Below are 23,067 nucleotides of genomic sequence, written 5' to 3'. Positions count from 1 at the left end.
AGTGCAGCAAATGAAACTTGGTAAATTTACTTTTCACAGGATAGGAAAAGAATTTGCCTTTGGCACTGACTGTAGCATCTTTATAGTGTTTCCTGAATCTCTGGAGATGGAACTGCCCAGGATATTCTTGTGCCAGAATTGATGTCATCTCGTTATCTGTGAAAGATGTTTATGAAACCCTTTAGTTCCATTTCTGTCCATTTCTTTTTCTTTTTCTGTGAGTAATAGTGCTACTTGTAGCTTGCACTGTGTTTCAGCTCACTTAGTAGAGCAGTACTAATACACTGTACAGGAAAGATGTTTACTGTCCCAGTGTTTATAGTCCAACAAAAACGCAATCAATTCAGCCTGAAGAGTGCAAAGAAACATCAAGATGGTATTAAACAACTTCATAGAGAGTGTTTTCAGGTTAACAACAAGCAGTCATGTAAAAGTTCTTGGAGCTGCTTTCATGGCAGTCCAGAGAATTTTATCTCATCTCAGTGAGATAAAATGGGCTATTTAAGAAAGCACTATGTTAGACCTTTTATTTCTACATCTCAACCACTTGTTTGAAATAGTGTCAGAAAAGCATGTGATTGATTTGCTGCTTTCATGGAGTTTACTTCAGGATTTTTTTTTTTTTTAAACTCAATAATAATGCTGTCTCATTATATTTGATCAGAGAAAGGTACCCCTTCCAGAATTCCTTTTTCACCCAAGTAGTTCATCAGAAATACCATCTTTCAAAATAACTGCCCAACTTGGCTTTTCAAATAAGGCAGATGCCCAAAACTAACTTGCGAGAAGTCTCTCTGTTTGTCTTCCGTTCGGTGCTCTTCTGTCTCTTGAGAGCCAGCACCTTTCCAGAAGCCTGTGTGAATTTACCCTGTGGGGGGTACCTGAAACACAGAGCAATACTGCTTTCTCAGATAGTATACCTTACAATTTTTGACTGTGAAAAATGCTTCTGGATGTTCTAAGTGTTACAGTTGTTAGTAGTAGTTTTTTTTTTTTTTTTTTAAGGTGTGTCGTTAAGTACATTTGAAGGGTTGACAGTAATACCAGCAGTGCTGCCCTAATGTAAGGGCTAGTTTCCTGTGGGAAAGGAAGGAACAACGCGCAGTTTTGTTTGGTTATCAAGAGGTGTTACTTTGTTTTTCCTTCCATGTTATGAAGAACCTAGCAAATAGATTTTTAGGTGTGTTTTTGTACCGCCTGTGTTGGTATTGGTTTCTCTAAGACAAAAACCTCTACCTATTGGTTGTCACTTAACTTTGGAAAAGCCCAGCTTTAACAGCTGCTGTGAAAACGTAGTATTAACCTACATGCGTCAGCGACCGCTAATGTCTGTGTGTCCCTCAATATATCTTGCTGAATTTTTAATAGCTTGAAGATTCTGATGACCAAAGGAAATATTTAAATAGCTTTATTCAGAGCAGTTATAGTACAAGCCATGAACAATTAAATACACCAAGAACTTTATTGCTTTGTAGTTATTTGGGACATAGCTCTCTCCCTGATTGGTATTTTTCATTCAATGTAATTATTAGTGGAAACAAACAGCTGAAAAATTAAACTGATTGCCTAAATAAACATTTAGCAGGTTTTTTTTTTTTTGATGGGTTGCATGACAATTATCTCTGGGATAAGAGGAACAACTGAGGAGGGGAATGTGTAAGGGAGATATGGGCATAACAACCCTCCTTGTGCTGTGCAGTGATGCAGTTTTGGAGACGCTAGAAGAGAGGCTGCAGTATGGGCCGTATGAAATGGTAGTTCTGCATAAGGAGTAGTGCGAGCTTGTGTGATAGGAGAAGGATGCTCAGATGGATGAGGAAGTAAAGTGTCTTTTCTATCCTTCTGGTAAATCTGTGACCCTATCTTCTAAATATCTTCAAAGGAAAAATGTTCATCTGACCCCTTTAAGAAGTTTTTTGTAGAAGTTCCATTCCATACTTTTTAAATACATTCCTTTGGCTTATCCCCAAAGATACTTAGTGTTAAACCCTGTTTTCTGTCATTAAAGGATGCTGAGTGTTAACTGCATAGTCTTTTAATGAGAATTGTTTATTCATGAGATGGCGTCCATTTTCCATTTTGCTACTTGAAGAAAATTCTCAATTCTATACAGTTCTTAAAAATTCTGAATATTCTTAAATATTATGAGTACTTCTGTTTTCTGCTTGATTGCTAGTATGAACTTCTGCATATGCAATGATTTGTGTATCTTTAGTTGTTAGCAGTGAAATCTAAGGTATCTATTAATGAGTTTGTGGGAAAACTTCCTTCTTTCTTGAAGCATTATGTTTATCTGTAAAGTGATTTACTGTTTAGACTTTTATACCAGTGCTGATAAGAACTTTCTCCCAGACAGTCAACTTTTATATTTCCTAAAAGACTTAATAGAAACATTGTAAATTCTTGACTTAGTTAAAACAAATACACAAACAAACTTTAATCCTTTATTCTAGGGAAAGAGCACCCTATTTTGTGAGCACGCTTATTCTCGCAACACACCACTTTTATTGTCCATCTGACTCTATTTGTCTTTGCAGGTCAAAGTTGCAATCCTTAAATACATAGAGACTCTTGCACAACAGATGGATCCAGGAGATTTTGTAAATTCAAGTGAAACTAGGTTAGCAGTGTCTCGGATCATCACATGGACCACAGAACCTAAAAGCTCAGATGTTAGGAAGGTATGTTTATTCATTTGTGTTTACAGTTGAAGCATATTCCAACTAGCTTTTGAAATTAAACAAGCTATTGATATTTCTTGGGTAAAATGGAAAAAAAAAATTTTCTTTAAAAACTTACTCTTTCGTAAGCCAAACATACTTTTTTATCCTTCTCTGCAAAGATAAATAATACTTCTGTATGAAGTATCAAAATTGAATAAGTTACTTTCCTAAAAATAGTGTTTGAAAACATTTAAGTAAAATATAATTAGCACAGCTTGAAAATCTCCATCAAGGTTGTGTTTTCATAATATATTTATGTATTACAAAGTAATTTTTTTCATAATACGGGGACTAACTTTATTTCAAGGAGTGTCTGGTATTACATTTTTTTCAGTAGACATTTCCTATACAGATTTAAAATTTCTTACTGAATAGCCTCTCTAATACTAATAACACGTCCATAACAGGAATGGTGATACCTTTAGCTGGTACCAAAGGCAGTATCAAAGAATTGTTCTTGAAATGCTACAGTTCCACTGCGAAACTCCTTTTTCTACAGGCTTCTTGGGAAGTGAAAATTAATGTTTGTGAGGTATTCAGATAGGCTAGGGATACAGAGGAACTGTGAGAAATGCGCTAATGCAATTTTCAGAAAGATTATAAATAGTCCCTGTAAATACAGATAGCAGAAGTCTGAATTTTATTTTCAGTTTGATGAAATAGTGATTAGTGATTTTTGTTCTTCTCATCCTGTCTTAGCTGCCGTTATTGGTATGTTCACGCTTTTTGAACGTCATATAAAAGTATTTAGTTTATGGCTTACAAAGTAGAAGTATCTGTGACAAAGAACCAGTGCTTTCATACCTTTTTCGGGTTTATTTCTGCAACTGAAGAGACAGACCCACTGATTTCTTTTGATTGCCTTTGCAAGATTCAGTCCAGCTTGAATTTTGGCAACTTTATCATTTCTGGAAACAGTCCTAAAAATTCCTTTCTTTAGGAGGGATGTTTTGCTGGAGAGAATTGATACAAATTGTAGTTTGAGTTGTCTCACAACACATGTAGTACGAAGAGAAAAACAAAAATCACTTTCACTACTACTTCATATCTTGAATGTTTGTAATAATTTGATATAGGAAAGTTTATATTTGAGATTTTTTGTTTTAATTTTCATTTCTAATACAACACATAAGTATAGGAAAGCAGTAATGTGATTATGGACTTGTTTTGCCTGGTTACTGTGTTCCAGTGATATATATAAAACCTTAAAAAAGGAAGGGAATTGAAGCAGCACTATCTTATAAATCAGAAAAGTTTTAGTAGCAAGACACGTGGCAAGCTGTCTTATCTGATGGCTCATATCTCTAATAAGCATTTTTACGTCAATAAGTAACTGAATCATGGAAAGAATTGCCAATGAGTTTTATCATCTGGAACACCTTAATTTTATGAAGTTTTCTTGTTTTATTTTTTCTTTCCATAACAGAGCAGTTGCAAGTAGCTAACTACCAAAAGATTTTAATAACTCTTGAAAATAAAATTTTACCAATGAATAGTCAATAGAGTTATTCGGGTTATATAAAACGATTCATCCTCTAAGAGGTTATAAGATGCTATCACATATTAAAATTCAAAAACTTGCTGAAAATATAAGCTTACAGCATTTTAGCTTCTTTAAATTTAGACTTTATGCCAGCTGTATTTGTGTGTGCCAATGGTGTATGTTTTCAGTAAGAACATTTCTAGCACTGAGTGTTAGGAAAAATCCTAACAGCCTTAAAGAGGGCATTCTTAGTGTAGATCAGTGACATGAGACTTCTTTCTGGAGGGTAAAATTCAATGTTTCAGGATTTCAGATTCTTCTGAGAACAAAGACCCAAACAAGTATTTCTAACCCTTACTGTTGATCTTTACAGATGTAACCTGTGTGACTGAACATAAACCAAAGTAGTGTGGCTAGCTGCAGAAAAGATGATGCTTATGAACGGGGCTTCAATTTCCAGAGAGCTTATTTTGAAGTCAAATAATAACACCAGATGTTTTAAGACACAACTTTTTTCAAGTATGATAGAAAACAGGCAGTTGCATAGGCTTCTGTGGGTCAACTTCAATTTTAATACCGTAAGCGGACCCTCATTTTGGGCAGACCTGATGGTATCGTTTTCTTTCTTGTTATGACCTTCGACCGTCTATTTTGTTATTTTATAAGCAGGTTAAACAGGCAAGGTGTTATGGAATGGAGATGCAGATAGCAAGAAAGAAAAAGGAAAGTGGTGACTTCAAGCCTTTGTTTGGTTGTGGATTTTGCTTTTTACCAATTTCTGTTAAAGACTGACTATAAGAAAAAACAAGGAAAAGGGAAACATTGAAGGCAGGGGCATAGAGGGCATTCAAGGTATTTACTTGAAGAGAAAAGACCATCAGCGAGAGGAGAGCATAAGCGTTTGAGAAAACAGCCGATCACCAGTATGCGAAGATGATTTGTAGCAATCTAATGTGTTAGTATTTTCTTCATTAAACTTAATACTAAGATGTGTGCTGGTATGTGTGCTCATACCTTGGCTTTCCACTTTTAATTAAAAAATGCTACAGTTCATTGCTCTGGAAGCAAAAGGAGGGAAATGAATGTCTAAAAGCATTTTCTAAACTACTTGCTTGATGTATTTTGATCCTTAAACAAGCTGCCTATCATTCACTCTAGCATTAGGCACTGGTTCTCTCCAGTGCATGGCAGACCTTGATGGTGAGCTGCTTTTATGGAAACTACACATAGTTGGTTAATCTTAGAGTTTCATACTAAAAAGAAATTATTGAGCAATTCTGGACAACTTAATCTCTAGCTTTTCATTAACATGTGATAGGTTTGCTGCCATGTTGACAGGTTTGTTAGCCTGTCCGGTTGGTTATTCATTAAATTATATGAATGTTAGGAAGTCAGGCAGTCAACGTTCCTTTACCAGAGGGAGCCCTAGAGGAAGCCCACCACTGCGTGGCTTGCTCTGTTCCTTCTGGCAGTAAAGATCTGTCATCTTTCATTCAGACCACGAACAAATACTGTAAAACATACTTAGGATGAGTATAACCTTAAAGATAAAATATTAAAATCTGAGTGGGGGGAGGGGTGTAATCCAATAGACTATACACTCTAATACTTACCAGTTTTCATCTTTAAAGTATGTTGCAGTCAACTACTTTCTTCCTCATGTTTGCCTGTCCTTTAAAGATAAAGGAAGCTGTGGGGAAAAAGGTTTAACTAGTTTGCCTATAGGATAAGTTATAAAATATTTTAAGTCCTGCGATTGCAACTGAAAATCAAGATCATCTCATTCCAATTTCAGAGATCTCTCTCCCCCCGTGTCTGTCTGTCTCTCTCTCTCTCTCTCTCTCTCTTTTTTTCTCTCTCCCTCCCTCCCTCCCTCCTTTTTTTTCTTTTCTTTAAATTTCTAAAATGATAACTTTCTTTTCAGGCTGGTCTGCTGGTTATTTACTACCTGTCTTGCCACTCATTGAAATCAGGAGAAGAAATTGCAGGCTTGCTCATGCTTTGTGTGTTCTTCTAGACATGGAATTCTTCTCTCTGTAAATTACTTTTGTCCAACTTCCCAACGCCTCTAAAAGTCTTTTTGCCACTTTCTTCAGTGCTTCAGTTAGTAAGCAGGGCTTCTGCAGGGGGCAAAAATGTTTGAGGAGTGCACTTCTGGAAGGCTGCTTTTTTGGACAATGGTGCAAAGTAAAAGCTCATTGTTATTGTGCTTGGAGTTATCAATATTTGAACTTCCAGCTTATCAGCAAATACAAATTGCTTTTGTTCTCACTGCTAACATCTTTATTCTTCGAATTTGATCAATACTTTTGTCACCTTTTGTGATAAGCCCTTACTATAGAATCTTTTGCTAATTAAAAATTACTTAAGAAACTCGAACTAATAGCTGTGGTCTGTATTCTTTTCCTGTAGGCTGCACAGTCAGTGCTGATTTCCCTTTTTGAACTCAATACCCCAGAGTTTACAATGCTGTTGGGTGCTTTACCAAAAACATTTCAGGATGGAGCCACAAAGCTTCTCCACAATCATCTGCGGAACACAGGCAACAGTGGTCAGGTATTTACACCTCTCGTTATTCTTTCTGAAGTTACTGCTTTTTTTCCGTCTTTACTGCATTTCGGTAGTTATTTGTGAGAGGGAGGAAATGGGAGGGGGCAGGGCTCAAAACGTGGGCAGAACGCTGTCTTAATAATAGCAGATATTGCTCTTTATGGAATACCCTCATCTCTTTTTTTCTTCCAAAGGTTGATGGTTTTGTTTCAGTATGTGTTGCTTTCAAGTGAAGTGACTCATCAAGTTTGAATGTGCTTTTTGAGAGTAGTTTATCTTGTACTTCCATCAGGTATAACTTTGTAATGACTGAAGTTATTGGTAACTGGTTAGCCAGTCTTGGAAGTTAAATAGAACTTGTTTAAACGTTTCTGGGTGCTGGAGAATAAATAGAATAATAAGTTCAAAGGGAAGCTGGCGTCCTACTGGAGTATCTTTTCTTCTTCTCCAGGGATCCATGGGAAGTCCTTTAACAAGACCTACTCCGCGTTCACCAGCCAGTTGGTCGAGTCCCCTCACTTCTCCCACCAACACCTCACAGAACACTTTGTCACCAAGGTAACATGAGTCTGTAGTGTAATTTTCTGCATCTAGGGCTTCATTAAGTGTTACCCAAAATTGTAACCCCAACTGTGAAAGCATGGAAAGAATTTCACAGAAAAGTGCCAGGTACTGAAAAATTACCTCCTCCCTCCACAGAATGACAGCACACTGCACTGCTTAGGTGCAGTGAGCTGCTTAGCCCCCTTTGAAGGATCTGCCCTGAGGTGAGAAAGGCCTGCGCACTTAGGAGTGCGAATGGGATAGCGAGAGAAGGAAGGGAAGTGCTCATGAAGAAGGTTCTCTTTCTGTCTCTAGTAAATGTTAGAGTAGCCCAGTTAGGTCATTAAACGATACCTTGATTTTAGGGAGACTAAAAAGGAAGAAGTTCACAAATGTTCCCCTCCTCAATTTTGTGGTACCAATTTTGCCAGTTAAGTGGATTTTTTTAATTTTACTTTTAGCAATCAACTTAATGTGAAAACTGATGAATTGATTTTATTACTTCAGTACTTTCTTTTTTTTGGAAAGAAAGAACGGTATACAGTTTCTAGTTGTTTCATATTTGTTAGAGTAAAACAAGTTTGTTTCTTCAGGCAGATGCTGCTAGATAATGCAACTCTTCATTATCTAGCCAGTCTTAGTGCTTTCTCTGTCACCAGCAGTACATTTAAACAACAACAAAATATACTATGCTTAATATGGCACACCTTTAGTATGTGGACAGCCAGCTCTCCTCTTCACCATACTTCAAAAAATAATAATAATTTCATTAATATTTCCTGAGTCTCTGTTGTTCCGAGTTAATGTTAATTAAATTCAAAAATTAAAAAATAATCCAAAATGTAAAAAAGAAATCCTTTTTAATTCCCATGTCCTATCTGTGGCCCACAGTGCATTTGACTATGACACAGAAAATATGAATTCTGAAGATATTTATAGTTCTCTTCGTGGAGTCACTGAAGCCATTCAGAATTTCAGTTTTCGTAGTCAAGAAGATATGAATGAGCCTGTGAAACGAGATTCCAAAAAAGATGATGGTGATTCGGTGAGTATTTAAACTCGATGCATCTTGGTCTCAGCAAACCAAGCCAAAACCTGATTTATTACACATAAAGCATCATTTTAAATAGGTTTATGTATTATGATTTCTGAACTGGGACATCTCTCCTAAATCACTTCAGAGCTTTAGAAAAATACATTTGTAGTCTGAAAGCACACTTTGGAAATGTAGATGCTAATTACCAGTAGTATTAGCTGTTGATTTATTTAAAATACTAGCAATTTTATAAATGGATTATCTTGTAAATCAGCTGGGTTTCTGTTTTCATTTGAGAGGTCTACACCCTACTACACATTTTTCTAAAGTCTTCTGGCTCATTCCATACAAAACCTACAGGTTTTTCAGTGCTACAATGCAGTGTTTTAAACTTCTCTGTCTATGGAACTTGGCCTTTCACATGTGTTGAGCTTGCCAAATACTTATATGCTTAAACACGGTTTTAATTGATTGGCATCAAGCTTCTGAGTTAAATAGAGACAGCTGTTCCTACTTTGTGATCTTTCGGTTTTTTTGGATTATGTACACCTCTTTTTAAAGGAAAGCTAAGTATTTTAAGTGTTAGGGAACAGTTACTAAGATGTCTTGTCTGAAGAGCCAACTTGAAAAAGTTAATTAGGAAATGTTTAGGAAACTTTTTGAAACTTTTAACTTGTTGCTATGTAGATGAAGTAGAGATGCAGTGAATTGAAAAGTGCAGTATGTTCTTTATATTTTGTGTGATATTTCTTTTCCTGCAGATTTGCAGTGCATCTGGAATAGTGGACTTGCGAGCAGGAAGTGGTGTTAGTGATACAGGCCGAACAGCGCTCGATAACAAAACGTCTTTACTAAATACAATGCCTCCCCACTCTTCGCCACGTTCACGGGATTATAACCCGTACAACTATTCAGATAGTATCAGTTCATTTAATAAATCTGCTTTGAAAGAAGCCATGTTTGATGACGATGCAGAGCAATTTCCTGATGGTAAGCTCCAGATTGCATTCTTTGCTAGAAGGAAAACGGTGAGACTTACCATATTTTAGCCCAGTGTCTGAATTCATCACTAGCTGTAAATGTAAAAGCCTCTGAAAGAGGCAGCACAGCTGTTAGTTTAGTTTGTTAGTAATTCTGCTGAGTGACATTGTGAGATTACTTGGCCTTTGTAGAGATGAGGGGAAAAATGAGTTAATTACTAAACTACATAGTATTCTTCTGATAGCATGTTCTACAGCAGAATTGTCAACATACATTTAACTACCAGATTGTTTTTTGATTGGAGGGGGGATTTATACCAAGGAAATAAAACTGGATCAAACCAGTTTTGGAATTTGGTGAAAGATTAAATATTTTGTTAGTAATATATTTGTATTTGAAACATGACATTGGTATTTTCTATTGACTAAACATTCTTTTCAAAAAAACAACCTTTACCAGGAAGGTGGCTCATTTAGCCTCTAAAAACTTAGGTTGTTGTTTTGTAGGCATCTAAGGCTTCTTTTTAGTATTTCCTAGTATGTTTCTGCATGTATTTCTTCTAGCTAAATGTTGGACAGACGGGTTGAGTAATCATGCTTTGGAAAAGTAGCAGGTGTTTCTGACGATCTGGTATACCTTCTCTGGTTAATATTTCATATTCAACTATAGATTAAACTCAGTTTATAATTAGACTAAGTTCTTAATGGTGATTGGTAAATGGATTTTCCTCTTTTCTATTTTAGTTTTTCCTGTGCCATTAAGCAATGAAGTGTTACAGGAACTTTTGAAAAACAAAGCTGTTTTCTAATATCTTAATTTGAAAATTACCACTTACTCAACAGTTAATTCATTCTTTTTTTAGTTTACTTTGGAGCTATTTCTGAGGGCCATTTATATAACAGCAGTTATGCCTAAGAAAGATTAATTTGCCTTGAGTGTGAACAATTACACAAATGTAATTTGATTTAAAGAGTCTGTATGTTTTGTTAATGTTCGGTTATGAACCACATTCTGAGATTCTCATGTCTCTCTGGGGTGTAAAAATCTGTAATTGCTCAATTTATATTCAGTTTATATTTACCCTGTGCTTGTGTACGTTATTGACTGCTAACTGCTATTGTCTGAAAATCTTAAATTTTATTTCTTCATGCCAAAGTTATCTTGGATTTTTAAATATTTAGAAAACCTTCTGTGAACAGCTCTTTTACTGTGTATATTCTGTGGCCTTCACTCTCGTGCAAGTTCCATTTCCAGTTTAGGTTAAAATGCAGCGATTAATGGCAGAGAACCTATTTTCTAGTCTGTCTCAAGCTTATCAAACATCCTTACGTAAGAATATGTGCTAGTTAACAGAAGGATGGGTTTTTTGTTTTTGTTTGTTTGCAAGTCCCACAGAATACCAAAGAACCCATGCTCTGCCAGGGTGTTCTGGTTTAGTAAAAGCTCAAGGCTGACTGGGGTGAAGCATCCCAGTCCAGTAGTGGTTTGTATTTACTGAAGTAGTAATGAGATGTATTACTTAGGTCTGCTCTTCAGTGGGTTTTAACAAAATACTTTTATTCCTGTGTGCACTCTTAGTTTTACTGTGTACATTATGTAATTGTTGTATTAGTTGTAGAGCTTTAGCTGGGATAATTTTAAAAAAACTTGGCATGAAAAATGATATACTTGGCAAAACACTTTGTGTATACGCTTCCTTACTAAGGAATTGCATACTTTTTCCATAAACCTGATGGACTAGAGGCACCTCAACACTATGTAGTCTGTCATAGCTGACCTTAGGGGCTGGTAAAATTAATATATGCATTAGGGCTGAGAAGAGTGCTGCCTAGCTGCTTTGGAGTCACCAGCCTTCCTAGAATGAGTGGCACCATTGGAAAAAGTAAAGAAAAGGTGGATTGGAGGAAGGCGTTTCAACCTTGCTCTCATGTCTACTCTTCAACAGCTTGGCCAGAAGTCCCATTTGTACTGGATTCCCAGCTATCTTTTCATCTGTTACTGGTAGAAAGATGTAGAAATACAGGGCTAGTTGGGAAGACCTTAGCTGGTCATTTAGTCCAACCGGCAGCACTGAGGCATGAAAATGTGTTCTGCAGACATTTTTTGGTGGTTAAAAATCTGCAGTGGAGGAGATGCCACGATGTACCTGAAATGGCTACTTGAGTGTTTTGCCTCACTTAACAGTAAAAAGATTTTCATAGCAGCAGCTTAGATCTTTTAATCGCGACCCCTTTTTTTCTAGTGGAGGTGTCCTTTATCTGAAGAATAAGGGAACATGCCTTGCTAAGTCACTTTTCAGACTCCTTAAAAGCAGTCCACAGCCTCTGGTTAAAAATGGGTATTCCTCTCTCAGCAAACTCATTTATTTCAGCCTTTTTTCATAGATTGTTTTCCAAACATCATCATCTTTAACTGACACTTTGTATCTGGGCTTAAGGTTTCTGCTTCTGTCTCTTGCCTTACACATGCCTTGTCATTGTTGACTTTTTCATTTTTTTATTTCAAACCATTCCTCTAATTTATCAAGATCCTTTTGAATTCTTATCCTGTTCTCCACAACATTTGCAACTGCTCTTAAATTGATTTCCTTTGTAGATTCTGTATATGCTCTCCGTATTTTGTTGATATCATTAACAAAAGCATCAAACAGAACCAGGCCCAGGACAGTCCTGAGCAGGGACATCACATATATCCTCTTAGATTAATAGGAAACTATAATACAGTCACTATTTGCAAATGATTCATCAGGGTTTGCGTCTGATCTGTTGACTTTTTTCAGCCATGTTTCCTTAGTTTCTGTATTGAAAACCTATGTGTGACAATGGCAAAATCGTTATTATAAAGTCAAGATATACCTTCGTTTTTCCTTTTAACCCTTGTATCAGATATCCTGTCAAAGGATAATACTAGCGTTGGAACAGGTTGCCCAGAGAGGTTGTGGAGTCTCTATCCTTGGAGATATTCAAAGGCACAATTCTGGGCAACCTGCTCTAGGTGACCCTGCCTGAGCAGGGGGGTTGGACTAGATGATCTCCAGAAGGGCCTTCCAAGCTCAACTGTTCTGTGATTCTGTGACTGGTTTGAGAAGAGATGTTTCTTGTCAAATGCTTGCTATATATTTATCGCATTCAAAGGCAGGAGTTGCATCCGCTCCTTCTTGTTGGTGTTTCATGTTCTCTTTCTGAAAGAGAAACACGGGTACTTTGAATACAGCTTCTTTTACAGTGGGTGCTACGAAGGAGTGGAAAACGGGCCGTGAAAGCGCCCTCACTTGATTGTCTCCATGTTTTTCAGGAATTGCAACTATTTCCTCAGCCAACAGACCTTCTTTCCTCCCCCTTATCCCTGCATAGACATGGCTCCTCTCCTTTCCCTTTCCCCTAATATGTTCAAATTGCCACTTCCTTCATTCTGATGTTTCTACAGGGAGAATAACGTCAGGCAGATCTGGTTTGCTTTGCTAATTATATGTCAATATATTTTCCTCAAAATAGGTTTCACTATAGTTGTAGTCCTCATAGGTTGGTAGCACTAGTAGAATGGTTGCAGTAATAAAAGTAATGATCTTGCTTCTTTGAAACAGGTTGTCCATTCTGCTCATCTGTACTAATTAATAACTCACATAATGCAGTTGCAGAATGCAATTTCAGTGTGTCCTTTAGGCAAACATTAATGATCCATTTAGGGAATTTGCAAAGCATGCATTAATATAGAGGCAATAGAAGTGCTTGCAGAAAAAAATGTTTCTGCTTTCAGGTGTTTGTGTTCTTGATTATTCATCCAAAACAGAGTGCAAATAGAAACACTGGGTACAAAACAGTGACTTTTTTTTTTTCTTTTTTAAGATACTTGCAATGTGGTAGGTATTTTCCAGAGACAGTAGAAGCTTCTGAATTCAGCTTTTATTAGTTTATGCTTTGTATGGCATTTATAATTTACGGTATTGAATACAGTAATAATGTGCAAGGGCTGTGCTTTCTCAGTATATGACATCATAAATTTGTTACGGAAAAGATATTTCTTGTATATTAATAAAAGGAAATAATTTTAGGAAAAAGGTACAGATATGGTAACATTTGAGTTCTATTACTGTTTGCCCTCTTAAAGAAAATTTTTGTCAATACTTTTGACCTTTTTCCAGAAAAACTGCTGTGTTCCTGTTAATTTATCCAGCATCTTAATGCAAAGGTGGAAGCTATATGTTTTTCTTTCTTAAAGGCTGAAATGGTCTAGGTGATGGAATAAAGGCAACAACTTGATATTTAATTCTCTTTTAACTGGTTTTAAGTTTGCGAGTTTGCAGATCTCCCTGTTTGCAGGCCAGTGTTTACAAATATGGTCTTGTTACTGATGCTTTTTTCATCATCATGGGATCCTCTTTGTAGCTGAAATGTAACAAAATAAACCCTCCAGACCTGTCTTGTAATGACTGTTGCCAGGATAACAGTCCTTCTGTGGAAGGGCTTAACTGGCTTTGGTTCGCTTCTACTTCAGCTCTTTTGTACCAAACACCACTCTTCTGTTTATGTTAAAAGTGTGGATAACACTGTGGAAACATAGCTTACAAAATTCTAAGCAAGTCTGTCATATTAAAGGAGAAGACACAAATCTCTCTTCTTGCGTGGTAGGTACATATGCTTTAGGTGTAGATCAGATTTTAAAGGATTCAGAGAACCTATCACTTCTGAGTACTAGAAGAGCAAAATTTAAAACAGTTTAAGTTTTTTTTGCAGTATCTCTTTTTGTGTATGTGGTTTTTTTTTTTTTTTGTTCTCATGAGCTTTTTCAGGAGTGTTGACTGCACTGAAAACGTAGTAGTGAAATAATTTTTGTAGAGAAATTTGGGGAAAAATAAAAGCAGGTCAATTTTAAGGCCAGCCATCCTAGAAAGTATCTTTGAGTTATAGAGAAGATGCTCATATTCACAAACCAAGGATTATTTTGTTTATTCCTTTTCAATAGAGCCTCCCATGGACCATTCTGATCTGGTTGCAGAGTTACTGAAAGAATTATCAAACCATAATGAGAGAGTTGAAGAAAGAAAAGCTGCCCTGTATGAGCTCATGAAATTAACTCAAGAAGAGTCTTTCGGTGTTTGGGATGAGCATTTCAAAACAATACTACTGCTGCTGCTTGAAACACTTGGAGACAAAGAGGTAAATTCAGATTCATCCAATTAAGAATGCTAACAAAGCACAAGGCTTACTTTCAGCATCTTTGAAGTTTACATGGGTAGGAGGGGCAGGGTGGAGTTTGTCGGGAGGGCACAAATCTCAGCTAGCCTTGAAAAACAAAAACCTTCTTATGGCAATTGACAAATGGAAGTAATGAAAACATCATGAAGCCTGAATGCGCCCCCGGTGTGAAAAGTATCAGCAGTACTTACCATCTCAAGCAGTATTTGTTGATTCCCATATGATAAATTACAAGAAATATTTTTCACTGGGATACAGAGCTTACCCACTGAGAGCCCCTAGTAGACTTGAAATACTGAAACATCATGTATGGGGAAAGCATTTAAAAATGAGAGGTTTCTAAAGTGCAGTAATGATCATGGGAGAGACCCTTCTAGTTCAATATAATTATATTCTGTAACGACCATGTTTTTTAAAATACTGAGGTTTAAATGATACTAATACCTCTTTCTTGCTTTGAAAAATTTCTCATCATTGTTTTGAAAAATAATGATGTGTGGCGTTGATGCTAAAGGTTTTATCAAGCTCTTAAGTAAAATTTTATGCGACTCTGTAACTTTTGGTAGTATAGATAACTCAGGTTGGTGAGATGTTTATGATACACTGCCTGAATTATTTGCAGAAAGAAAGAGAGCAGGGTGAGCCACTGAAGATTTTTTTTTCCAGCTGTATTTATTACATTCGGTTCATACTGAATATACAGACAAAGCGTAGTCTAATTAGTGTTTTTCTATTATCAAAGACTTCTCCAACTGCCAAATAATTGATAAAATACGTCTATTTAAAGATACATAACTCACTTTAAATATTTAATCTTTAGCATGCAATCAGAGCTTTGGCATTGAAAGTTCTAAGGGAAATTCTGAGAAACCAGCCAGCGAGGTTTAAAAATTACGCAGAACTCACAATCATGAAGACATTAGAAGCCCATAAGGATCCTCATAAAGAGGTTAGTAGTTATTTATTCTGCTTAAAGTTATGACAAAATATTTCAGAATGAAACAGCTGTGTTAGGTAGAGAAAGTGTTAGAGAAATCAGTCAGATCTTACTAAGGAAGTCGTTTGTTTAATAATCAATATTTGGGCGTTATTAGTTAATAAAGGTATGTAAGACCAAAAAAATGCAGTTTTATAAGCCCTGCGGTACTTTATATCACGCTAATAAAAATTGTCTTGGTTGTGGTCCAAAGAGGATATAGAGCAGTACCCAGTTACGTGTCAATATAGCACATCAAGGAGGAGCAGCTGGAGGCAGATTTTTTTTTCCTGTATGACATCTTAAGCCAATTGTTCGTATCCTGGAGCTCTAACGCAAATTTTGGGATTTCATCCCTAAAGGGAACGGAACATGGCAAAGAAATATTAGCCCTTTCGCTTTCCATTTTCAACCAGCTCTGCACCGTTAGAGAGCCTGGCTTTGAACATTGATAGGAGCGAAAACACAGGAAGATAAAAAAAAAAAAAAAAAAAAGGGAAGAGAGTTGGCTGTGAGCCAAGAATAGTGAGGGAATTCAGAAACAGATGACATATAGTTGCATTATAGCTATACTCTTGCTCAGAAACACTTATTTTGAGTATAGTGTACACATGCATGACAAAGCATAATGCACTGGTACACGTTAGAAACATGAATACAGTAACCACCCAGACATTAAGTGGTCCACATAAGTATCACTGATGTTACTCAAAAAAAAAAATCTAGGTTTTAATATTAAACCAGTATAGCCTCTTCTCCCCCTGCACCCAATTCAAGGATGTGTACTCTGTGTGGAACTTACTGTGGATTTGCAGGTTTTGAAGTTTGACTGCAGTTCTTCCCATACCAATAGCTTTTCTCACTCTTCTGATATTCATTTTCCCTGCCTCATCCTCTAAATTTATTTCATGTACTGGATTTATGAAAGTGTCTTCTCTCCATCTCGTTTCCTTGCTTTTTCTCTCATTTTTCTATGTATGAGTGAAAGCAAAGGGGACAAGGATGGAGAGAAACAGTTTAGGAAGCTCTTTCTCTTCAGCCCTCCCGAGCACAATGGTAAGAGAACGAATGCCTTAGTGTACTCATTTCTTGCCCAGAAATAGTCACAAAAGGATGAGGGTGAATTCTCATTCTGAGCAAATCCAAAGCAGAATTTCCTGATACATCATTGATCCAGCTGTTTGTCATGGTAGCTGGCAAACACCACATCTGCACAAACATGCAGATCAGATATGAATTTTGTCAGTTGTACCCATCCTATATCCTGAGCTTCTGTACCTTTTGGCTTCCTAACTAATTACTCTTGTTTTACTGTATTCTGCAGGCTTAAAGAACTTTGTCATGGTAGTTTCTTTCCAACTTAAAGGTGAGGGGAACAGCTAGACTAACTTATTGAAATAGCGGTTTAGGCATGTCGTTGAACAGTGTTTGAAATGAATATGCAAACATATCGTCAGTGATCAAAGACCTGACAATAATGAGCAAAAGCAATAATGAGTCGTAACACAAGAAAGTATAGATTAAAAACGCTGGTGATGTTTCAACAAGTAGTTGAAGGTTGTTGCAGAATAAAGAAGAGATTTCAGATCTGATTCAACAGTCATTGTCAGGCAGATTTGGGGAGTGTTGGTACCTCTATTGCCCAGTACACGTATTAGTCATAGAATACTGAAAACAGCCTTGTTTCTAGAAAAGCGTTATGTCTGATAGTTGGTACCTTGCATACAGATTTTCAAAAGTCTCTTGAATTCATGTGCTCTTAAGTATTGTAGATGTGTTGAGAGGAGAGGGGACCATAGTTTTTTCCCCAAAAAACCATTATTGCCAGAACACTGAGCATAGCAACTCTCTCACAATTCATTTTTCTATGTCTTTACTTATTCTTTCAACAGGTGGTGAGATCTGCCGAAGAAGCTGCTTCCATGCTGGCCACTTCCATTAGCCCGGATCAGTGCATCAAAGTTCTTTGTCCAATTATCCAAACTGCAGATTACCCCATTAATCTGGCTGCAATCAAAATGCAGACAAAAGTCATAGAAAGAGTATCTAAAGAAACCCTTACTCAGCTTTTACCCGAAATTGTGCCAGGTCTAATACAGGTAAAAAATGGAACACAACATATGTCAGGATTGTGAAGTTTTTTTAAAATAATATCATTTGGCTCTCATAAAGGATTTCTTTGTCTAATAGGTGCTTGTGGCTTTGGCCCAAAATAACTCAGATATTGGAAACAGTATCTAGTCTAGTAGCTAAATAGTAAGTGTGGTAAGAAATCAAAGGAGATCTAGGTAGAATATAAAAGTACTGGCTGTAGCTAAGTTCTGTAGATACTTTCAGTTGTAAGATACAGTTTTCTGTTGTTTGTAACTTCTCCAAGTTCTAATCATTTGGTCTGAAATTGTCCATGCTGTATGTGTGTCTAATTCTAGATTTATTTTTTGTTTGATCTTCTGGGGAGGCAAGAAGAAAGGATGGGAGGAGCTTAATTTAAAAAAAAAAAAAAAGAGAGAGAGAGAGAAGGGGATCAGAAGTTTTTATGTCCACGCTATTAAGAGCTAAGATACATTAATCTACACATAATTGATAGGGACTTTTCAGAGTTTGGCAGATTAATTCTGTAGATGTTCTGTCTTTAATGGATGTGGTCCTATCGCACATCTGTTGGAAGGCTGAGGTGGAGCAGGGGCCTTTGGGGACAGGCCTTTAAGGAGGAACTGAAAGGGAGAGAGCTAAGAGTGACCTACTAGGAAGGTGGTAATAGAAACAAAAGTCATTAACGTGGGAGTTTAGGGAAAGAATCTTTGCCTGTTAAGCGAATACTTACTTCAGAATATGGAAGCTCTAAATTTCTGCTCTAAAGAAATATCGTTATAATCTAGAACTGTTTCTCTTATGCTCTCCCCTACTGCAATCAACACAGAGCAAGATAGCAGCCCTGCTTCCACAGTATAACTTACGAACAGGAACGTATTGGTTTTATTTTCAATCTGGAAAGTGATGGTCAACAGTGATTCAGAAGCAGAATTCATTTTAAGTGTATGCCCTGTATTTGCTTGGTTTTTGTTATTGGAATGCTTCACTGGGCTACCTTATCATTCATTTACTGTAGATTTTAATGTATTTATCATAAGGATAATTAAATAGCTTTGAGGCTTTTAATCATTAACTGATAAGCTATTAATGTTAATTTTATTGCTTTCTAGGGTTATGATAATTCAGAGAGCAGTGTTCGTAAGGCATGTGTTTTCTGCCTTGTAGCCATTCATGCAGTAATTGGTGATGAACTAAAACCACATCTCAGTCAACTCACTGGCAGTAAAGTAAGTAAAACATACCATATAATGAAATCTTGGTCCATAGTTGCATGTATGTATTTGCATTTTGATGGCAGATCTCATAAAAGTATATATTTGAACAAAAATATCAAGGCTACTGAAACAGAGATCCTCAGACAGAGGATCAATGTAACTTTAGCGTAAAAGATTCAAAACTGAAAATCCTTACATCTTCAGATACTTATACAAGCGCGTGAACTTTAGCCTTAAATACTAAATTATATCATATTTCTTGCTGCCTAATAATAGATGTAGTTACATACTATCAGAGGCCAAAAACTTAAAATAGATAAATATTTATCTATTTATTTAAAATTTTGAACATGCTTGAGTTCACTGTCAGACTTTAAATCTGGAATAGTGATAATGGATATACTAAGCCTGGCTTTTCCTTTCCTTATTTCTCATTGTGTTTTTCATGTAATTGTAGGCTGAAAAGCAATAAATGTAATGTGCAGATGTTACATGCAACAGCTTTATCTGTTCTCCTTATCTGTTCTCTTGCTTTCATCAGTCCTTTCATTACCTCTTATTTGAAAAAATTCAATCTGTGGTCTTTTTTTGATTCAGGAAATTGAATCAACATCTCTTGCATACTAGGGGTTTTCTTTTTTGTTTTTTTGGTGTTTTGTTTCTTTTTCATGCAAACAGCTGAATGTTAATCGCAAATTCATTTGTCCTTGTGAATCACGCAGGACAATTTTGTCCATTTTATTCTAAGACAGTTTCATCTTAAAAAATACTGTTTGGTATTGATTATATTGAATGTGCAATTCTAGACAGTATTGGAAGCTTTAGTAAATAAAAAAAAAAAAAAAGCTCTGTTAATTAGAGGCTTAAAAGTTCAACAGTATATTAAAAAAAAAAAAAAAAAACTTATTCAGAATAGCATTGTAATTTTGGAGAATAATCCATCTGTCCTAATCCAGATACCTTTGATTTTTTGTTAACATCTTTAGTGAAGCTTGATCAGTTTCTCCTTGTGACAAATGTTGTCATGTTTGAGGTTTTCATTGGCAAATATGTTACCTTTCAATCAACTGCATAAAATAAAATAAAATTTTTCTTTTGGGGAAAAAGAAAACGGTTTAATGATTCCCTTCAGTGCATCATTCCTGTGGGCTACTGCAAAGATTTCAACTGTACATTTTGTGAATAGTAACCAAGTGTATTTCTGGCTTAAATTTTCAGATGAAATTATTGAACCTTTACATTAAACGTGCACAAACAGGCTCTGGACCAGGGGATGCAACAGCAGATGTATCTGGACAAAGCTAATGAAGCTGACAAGAGTGAACCAGGTCCCCTAAAGAAAGGGCAAGACCCTCTTCAGTGGAAGGAAAATTCTTACACACAATTTTGGAACTCTTTTTTTTTTTTTTTTCATTTCTGTTTGTTTTTTCTTTTGTTTTTTTTTCTTTAACCAACGGCTGTCCTCAGCCTGCATGTGACTGTTGCAATAGAGTTATTCCAAATCCAAGGAAAACAGTATTAACATCAGTTGATCAAAACGAAATAAAGTTTAAAAATAATCTAATCCATTAGTTTTCCTGTTCACAATCCTCTGTGTCTTCCCATTAACTTTTGCCAGTGTTACTGTATTAAATTTTTTTTAATGCTAATTAAACAGGTATGCTTTAAGCTTCAGAAGTTAAAATATAAATTCTGTTGCTTTCATTCAGCTGCAGGTAACATTATGTTTTTATTGCTATTTTGTTTGAGTATCATGTCCTTTGCTAGAAACAAGAAGTGATGTGAAACAAGGCAGGACTAGTCTGAACTGCAGTGAGACTCAGTCACTGTGTTGGTGGTTCATCTTATTTACAGCTTGTTTGGGGTATTCTGGAGATTGAGAAATATGCCTATAAAAAAGCTGGATTGATCCAGTTCTGTAAAAGTGATATTGTTCATTGGTTGTATGTTTGTTGCATAAATAAGAATTTAGTGTGAACAGTAGAGGACTAGTACAACTAGTACCTCCTAATGTGGAAGACAGCCCTTTCAGGGTAGCATTGCCGAACTGGTGATAGTGTGGCAGTCTGCTTTTTAGCAGCAGAGTTAATGGTCACTTGATGGATGTGAACCATCCTTGTCACCTTTCGTTCTTCAAGCAGGATGCTTCAGAATGGAGTGCTCTGCCCAAGCATGCTCAGTATGTATTTATCTTTATCACTAGAATGTTTCCTCTCAACCTAATTGCTGGAACCAGTAGTCTTGTATTGTAACTCACATGGGATTTTATGACAACAGTGCAGAAAACAATGTATTTGTTATCTTCCTAAAAGCACCAAGGTTTTCTGCATTGAATTTAAATGGGAGGGGAGGGGGAATAGTCACAAATGCTATGAATCTTGCCACCTTTTAATTTAAAAAGTATATATTTTGGATGAGTTGGGAAAGCTGCACCAAACTACTTGCATGGTTTTCTTGAATAGCATCCTCAAGACCCATCTGGATTAAGGTGTGGAAATGTTTCCAGGGTTTGTTTTTCCATTTCTGAAAAAGAGTTAGTTTATTGTGAATAATGGTTCTTTGTATTTATGAACTTGATAATGGAAAGAGAGAACAAAAATCAAGTAAATGTGTCCCTAAATGTTGTCTTTTTCTTTTTTCTTTCTTTTTTTCTTTTTTTAATTTCTTCTTGTCTTGGATATAAGCGACAAGCTAATTAACTGAGAAGTCGGATGAAACACAACCCTTCCCAGGAGTAGCTTTTTTCCTGGCTTTTTTTTCTTCCTTTGACTGTGATGTTGTCTAGTTATAGAAAGCGTATCCTGATAAGAGAGAAAATAGCGGTGCCAAGGATGATGATCTATGCTAGGCTAAAATTCTCTCTACCTCTTCAGGGTGACTAATTTTTGAATGAGCTGCTGCCTATAGCACCCAGTCTATATCTATCTATAGAAATAGAAATCTATAGAAATCTATATCTATAGAAATTCTTCTTTTTTCTTTCTGTTTTTTGTTTCAAATTATCACTTAATCTGTATGCAAAATTCTGTTCTTCAACATGCAGCCAAATATCGTAAGAAACTGCTTACACACTTTACTTGCTAGGTACCCTGAAAAACAAAACTGAACAAAAATGAAGTCAGATGCTTGTAGTTACATGAAAGGTTGTTTTCACTTTAGTTTGAAGTGAATCTGATAGAAAAAGTTTGAGATATGGTTGTTAAAAAAGCAATGCCGTTGCAGAGATTTATTCTATTGGGGGAAAAGTTGTAGAAATATATGTAAAGACTTAAAACAGGACTGTCATAACTTGTCACTAGCCCTTTTTAGCAGCTACATCAGGAAAATAGTATCTCCTCTTTCTTTCCTTCGTTATGTGTAACATTCTTGTTGTTTTCTACTGTTTAATTACATTGTGTATTTATAGTTCTATGCTTACCATTGTGCATATACTGGCAATAAAATGTACATAACATTACTTAAAAAAAAATTAGCAATGTATACATTATGGTTTTCTGTTTTATTTGATCACATGCTATAAAAAAAATTATAAATGTCATTGATACAACATTGGTTTAAACAAAATTTAAGAATCTTCATGTTTTGTGCGTCCGAATGATGTTTCTTTAGATACTCTGTTACTAGAGCTGTCTTGGCATTAGAAAATACGTTGTTCATACAGGTATGCTAGACAAAAAGAATGTTTTTTGGAAATTGAGTAACATCTGTATGATCACCAGACTTCCTTCATTTAGGCAGGCTCCTTATTTATTTATTCTTACATTACATATACATTGTTTTGGGGGGGGGGGGGGAGGTTTTTTTGTTTTAGTATTTTAAAAACAGTTTTCAATTGCAGATCTTGCAATTTACATTTCAGTGATTTAAAAAAAAAACACACAGATGCTGAATTTAATAGGCTTGTATGTTAATCCTGCTTTTTCTAGAGATAATTCTTATTTTCAAAGGGTCGTTTCAGGATGAGTGTGCTCTTTGCCTCTGTTTGAAGATGTTATTTCATACTGCAAAAATAAGTGTATTGAAACATACAGTATATCTTCTGGCCGAATGTACTATGTTTTTCTTATGTTTAAACAAAAAGGAAAAAAAACTGTAAGAGTTGGTCAGAGAGAGATGTTTTCATCCCATATAAGATTGAAAGTTTTTGTTCCAGGTGTAGGGGGAGGGAAGATGAAATTTCTCCATCAGTTGTGCTTCCAAATCATCTTTAAATACTGGAAGTGTAGATATCCCGTGTAGTAAAGAGCCTAAATGTAATATATTTAGATGAAT

At 35.9% G+C, this 23,067-nt stretch overlaps 1 protein-coding gene across 33 annotated transcripts in view; it reads left to right on the top strand.

Moving 5' to 3' along the window:
• Window positions 1-22,371, top strand: part of CLASP2 (cytoplasmic linker associated protein 2) — a 150,644-nt gene extending 128,273 nt beyond the window's left edge. For all 33 annotated transcript variants that reach the window (XM_068935735.1, XM_009679741.2, XM_068935737.1 and 30 more), the window contains 10 exons: window positions 2,538-2,681; window positions 6,619-6,762; window positions 7,208-7,314; window positions 8,191-8,344; window positions 9,097-9,325; window positions 14,279-14,472; window positions 15,332-15,460; window positions 17,380-17,586; window positions 18,691-18,807; window positions 20,014-22,371. In XM_068935735.1, coding sequence (XP_068791836.1) covers window positions 2,538-2,681; window positions 6,619-6,762; window positions 7,208-7,314; window positions 8,191-8,344; window positions 9,097-9,325; window positions 14,279-14,472; window positions 15,332-15,460; window positions 17,380-17,586; window positions 18,691-18,807; window positions 20,014-20,100 — 1,512 coding nt within the window. In that variant the 3' untranslated portion in view covers window positions 20,101-22,371. The remainder of the gene's footprint in view (window positions 1-2,537; window positions 2,682-6,618; window positions 6,763-7,207; window positions 7,315-8,190; window positions 8,345-9,096; window positions 9,326-14,278; window positions 14,473-15,331; window positions 15,461-17,379; window positions 17,587-18,690; window positions 18,808-20,013) is intronic.
• Window positions 22,372-23,067: the final 696 nt, after the last annotated feature.

This window comes from Struthio camelus, chromosome 2 (assembly GCF_040807025.1).
Source record: "Struthio camelus isolate bStrCam1 chromosome 2, bStrCam1.hap1, whole genome shotgun sequence".
Taxonomy (NCBI): domain Eukaryota; kingdom Metazoa; phylum Chordata; class Aves; order Struthioniformes; family Struthionidae; genus Struthio; species Struthio camelus.
The sequence above is the reverse complement of the archived record's forward strand: the minus strand, read 5'-3'. Positions and strand labels throughout refer to the sequence as shown.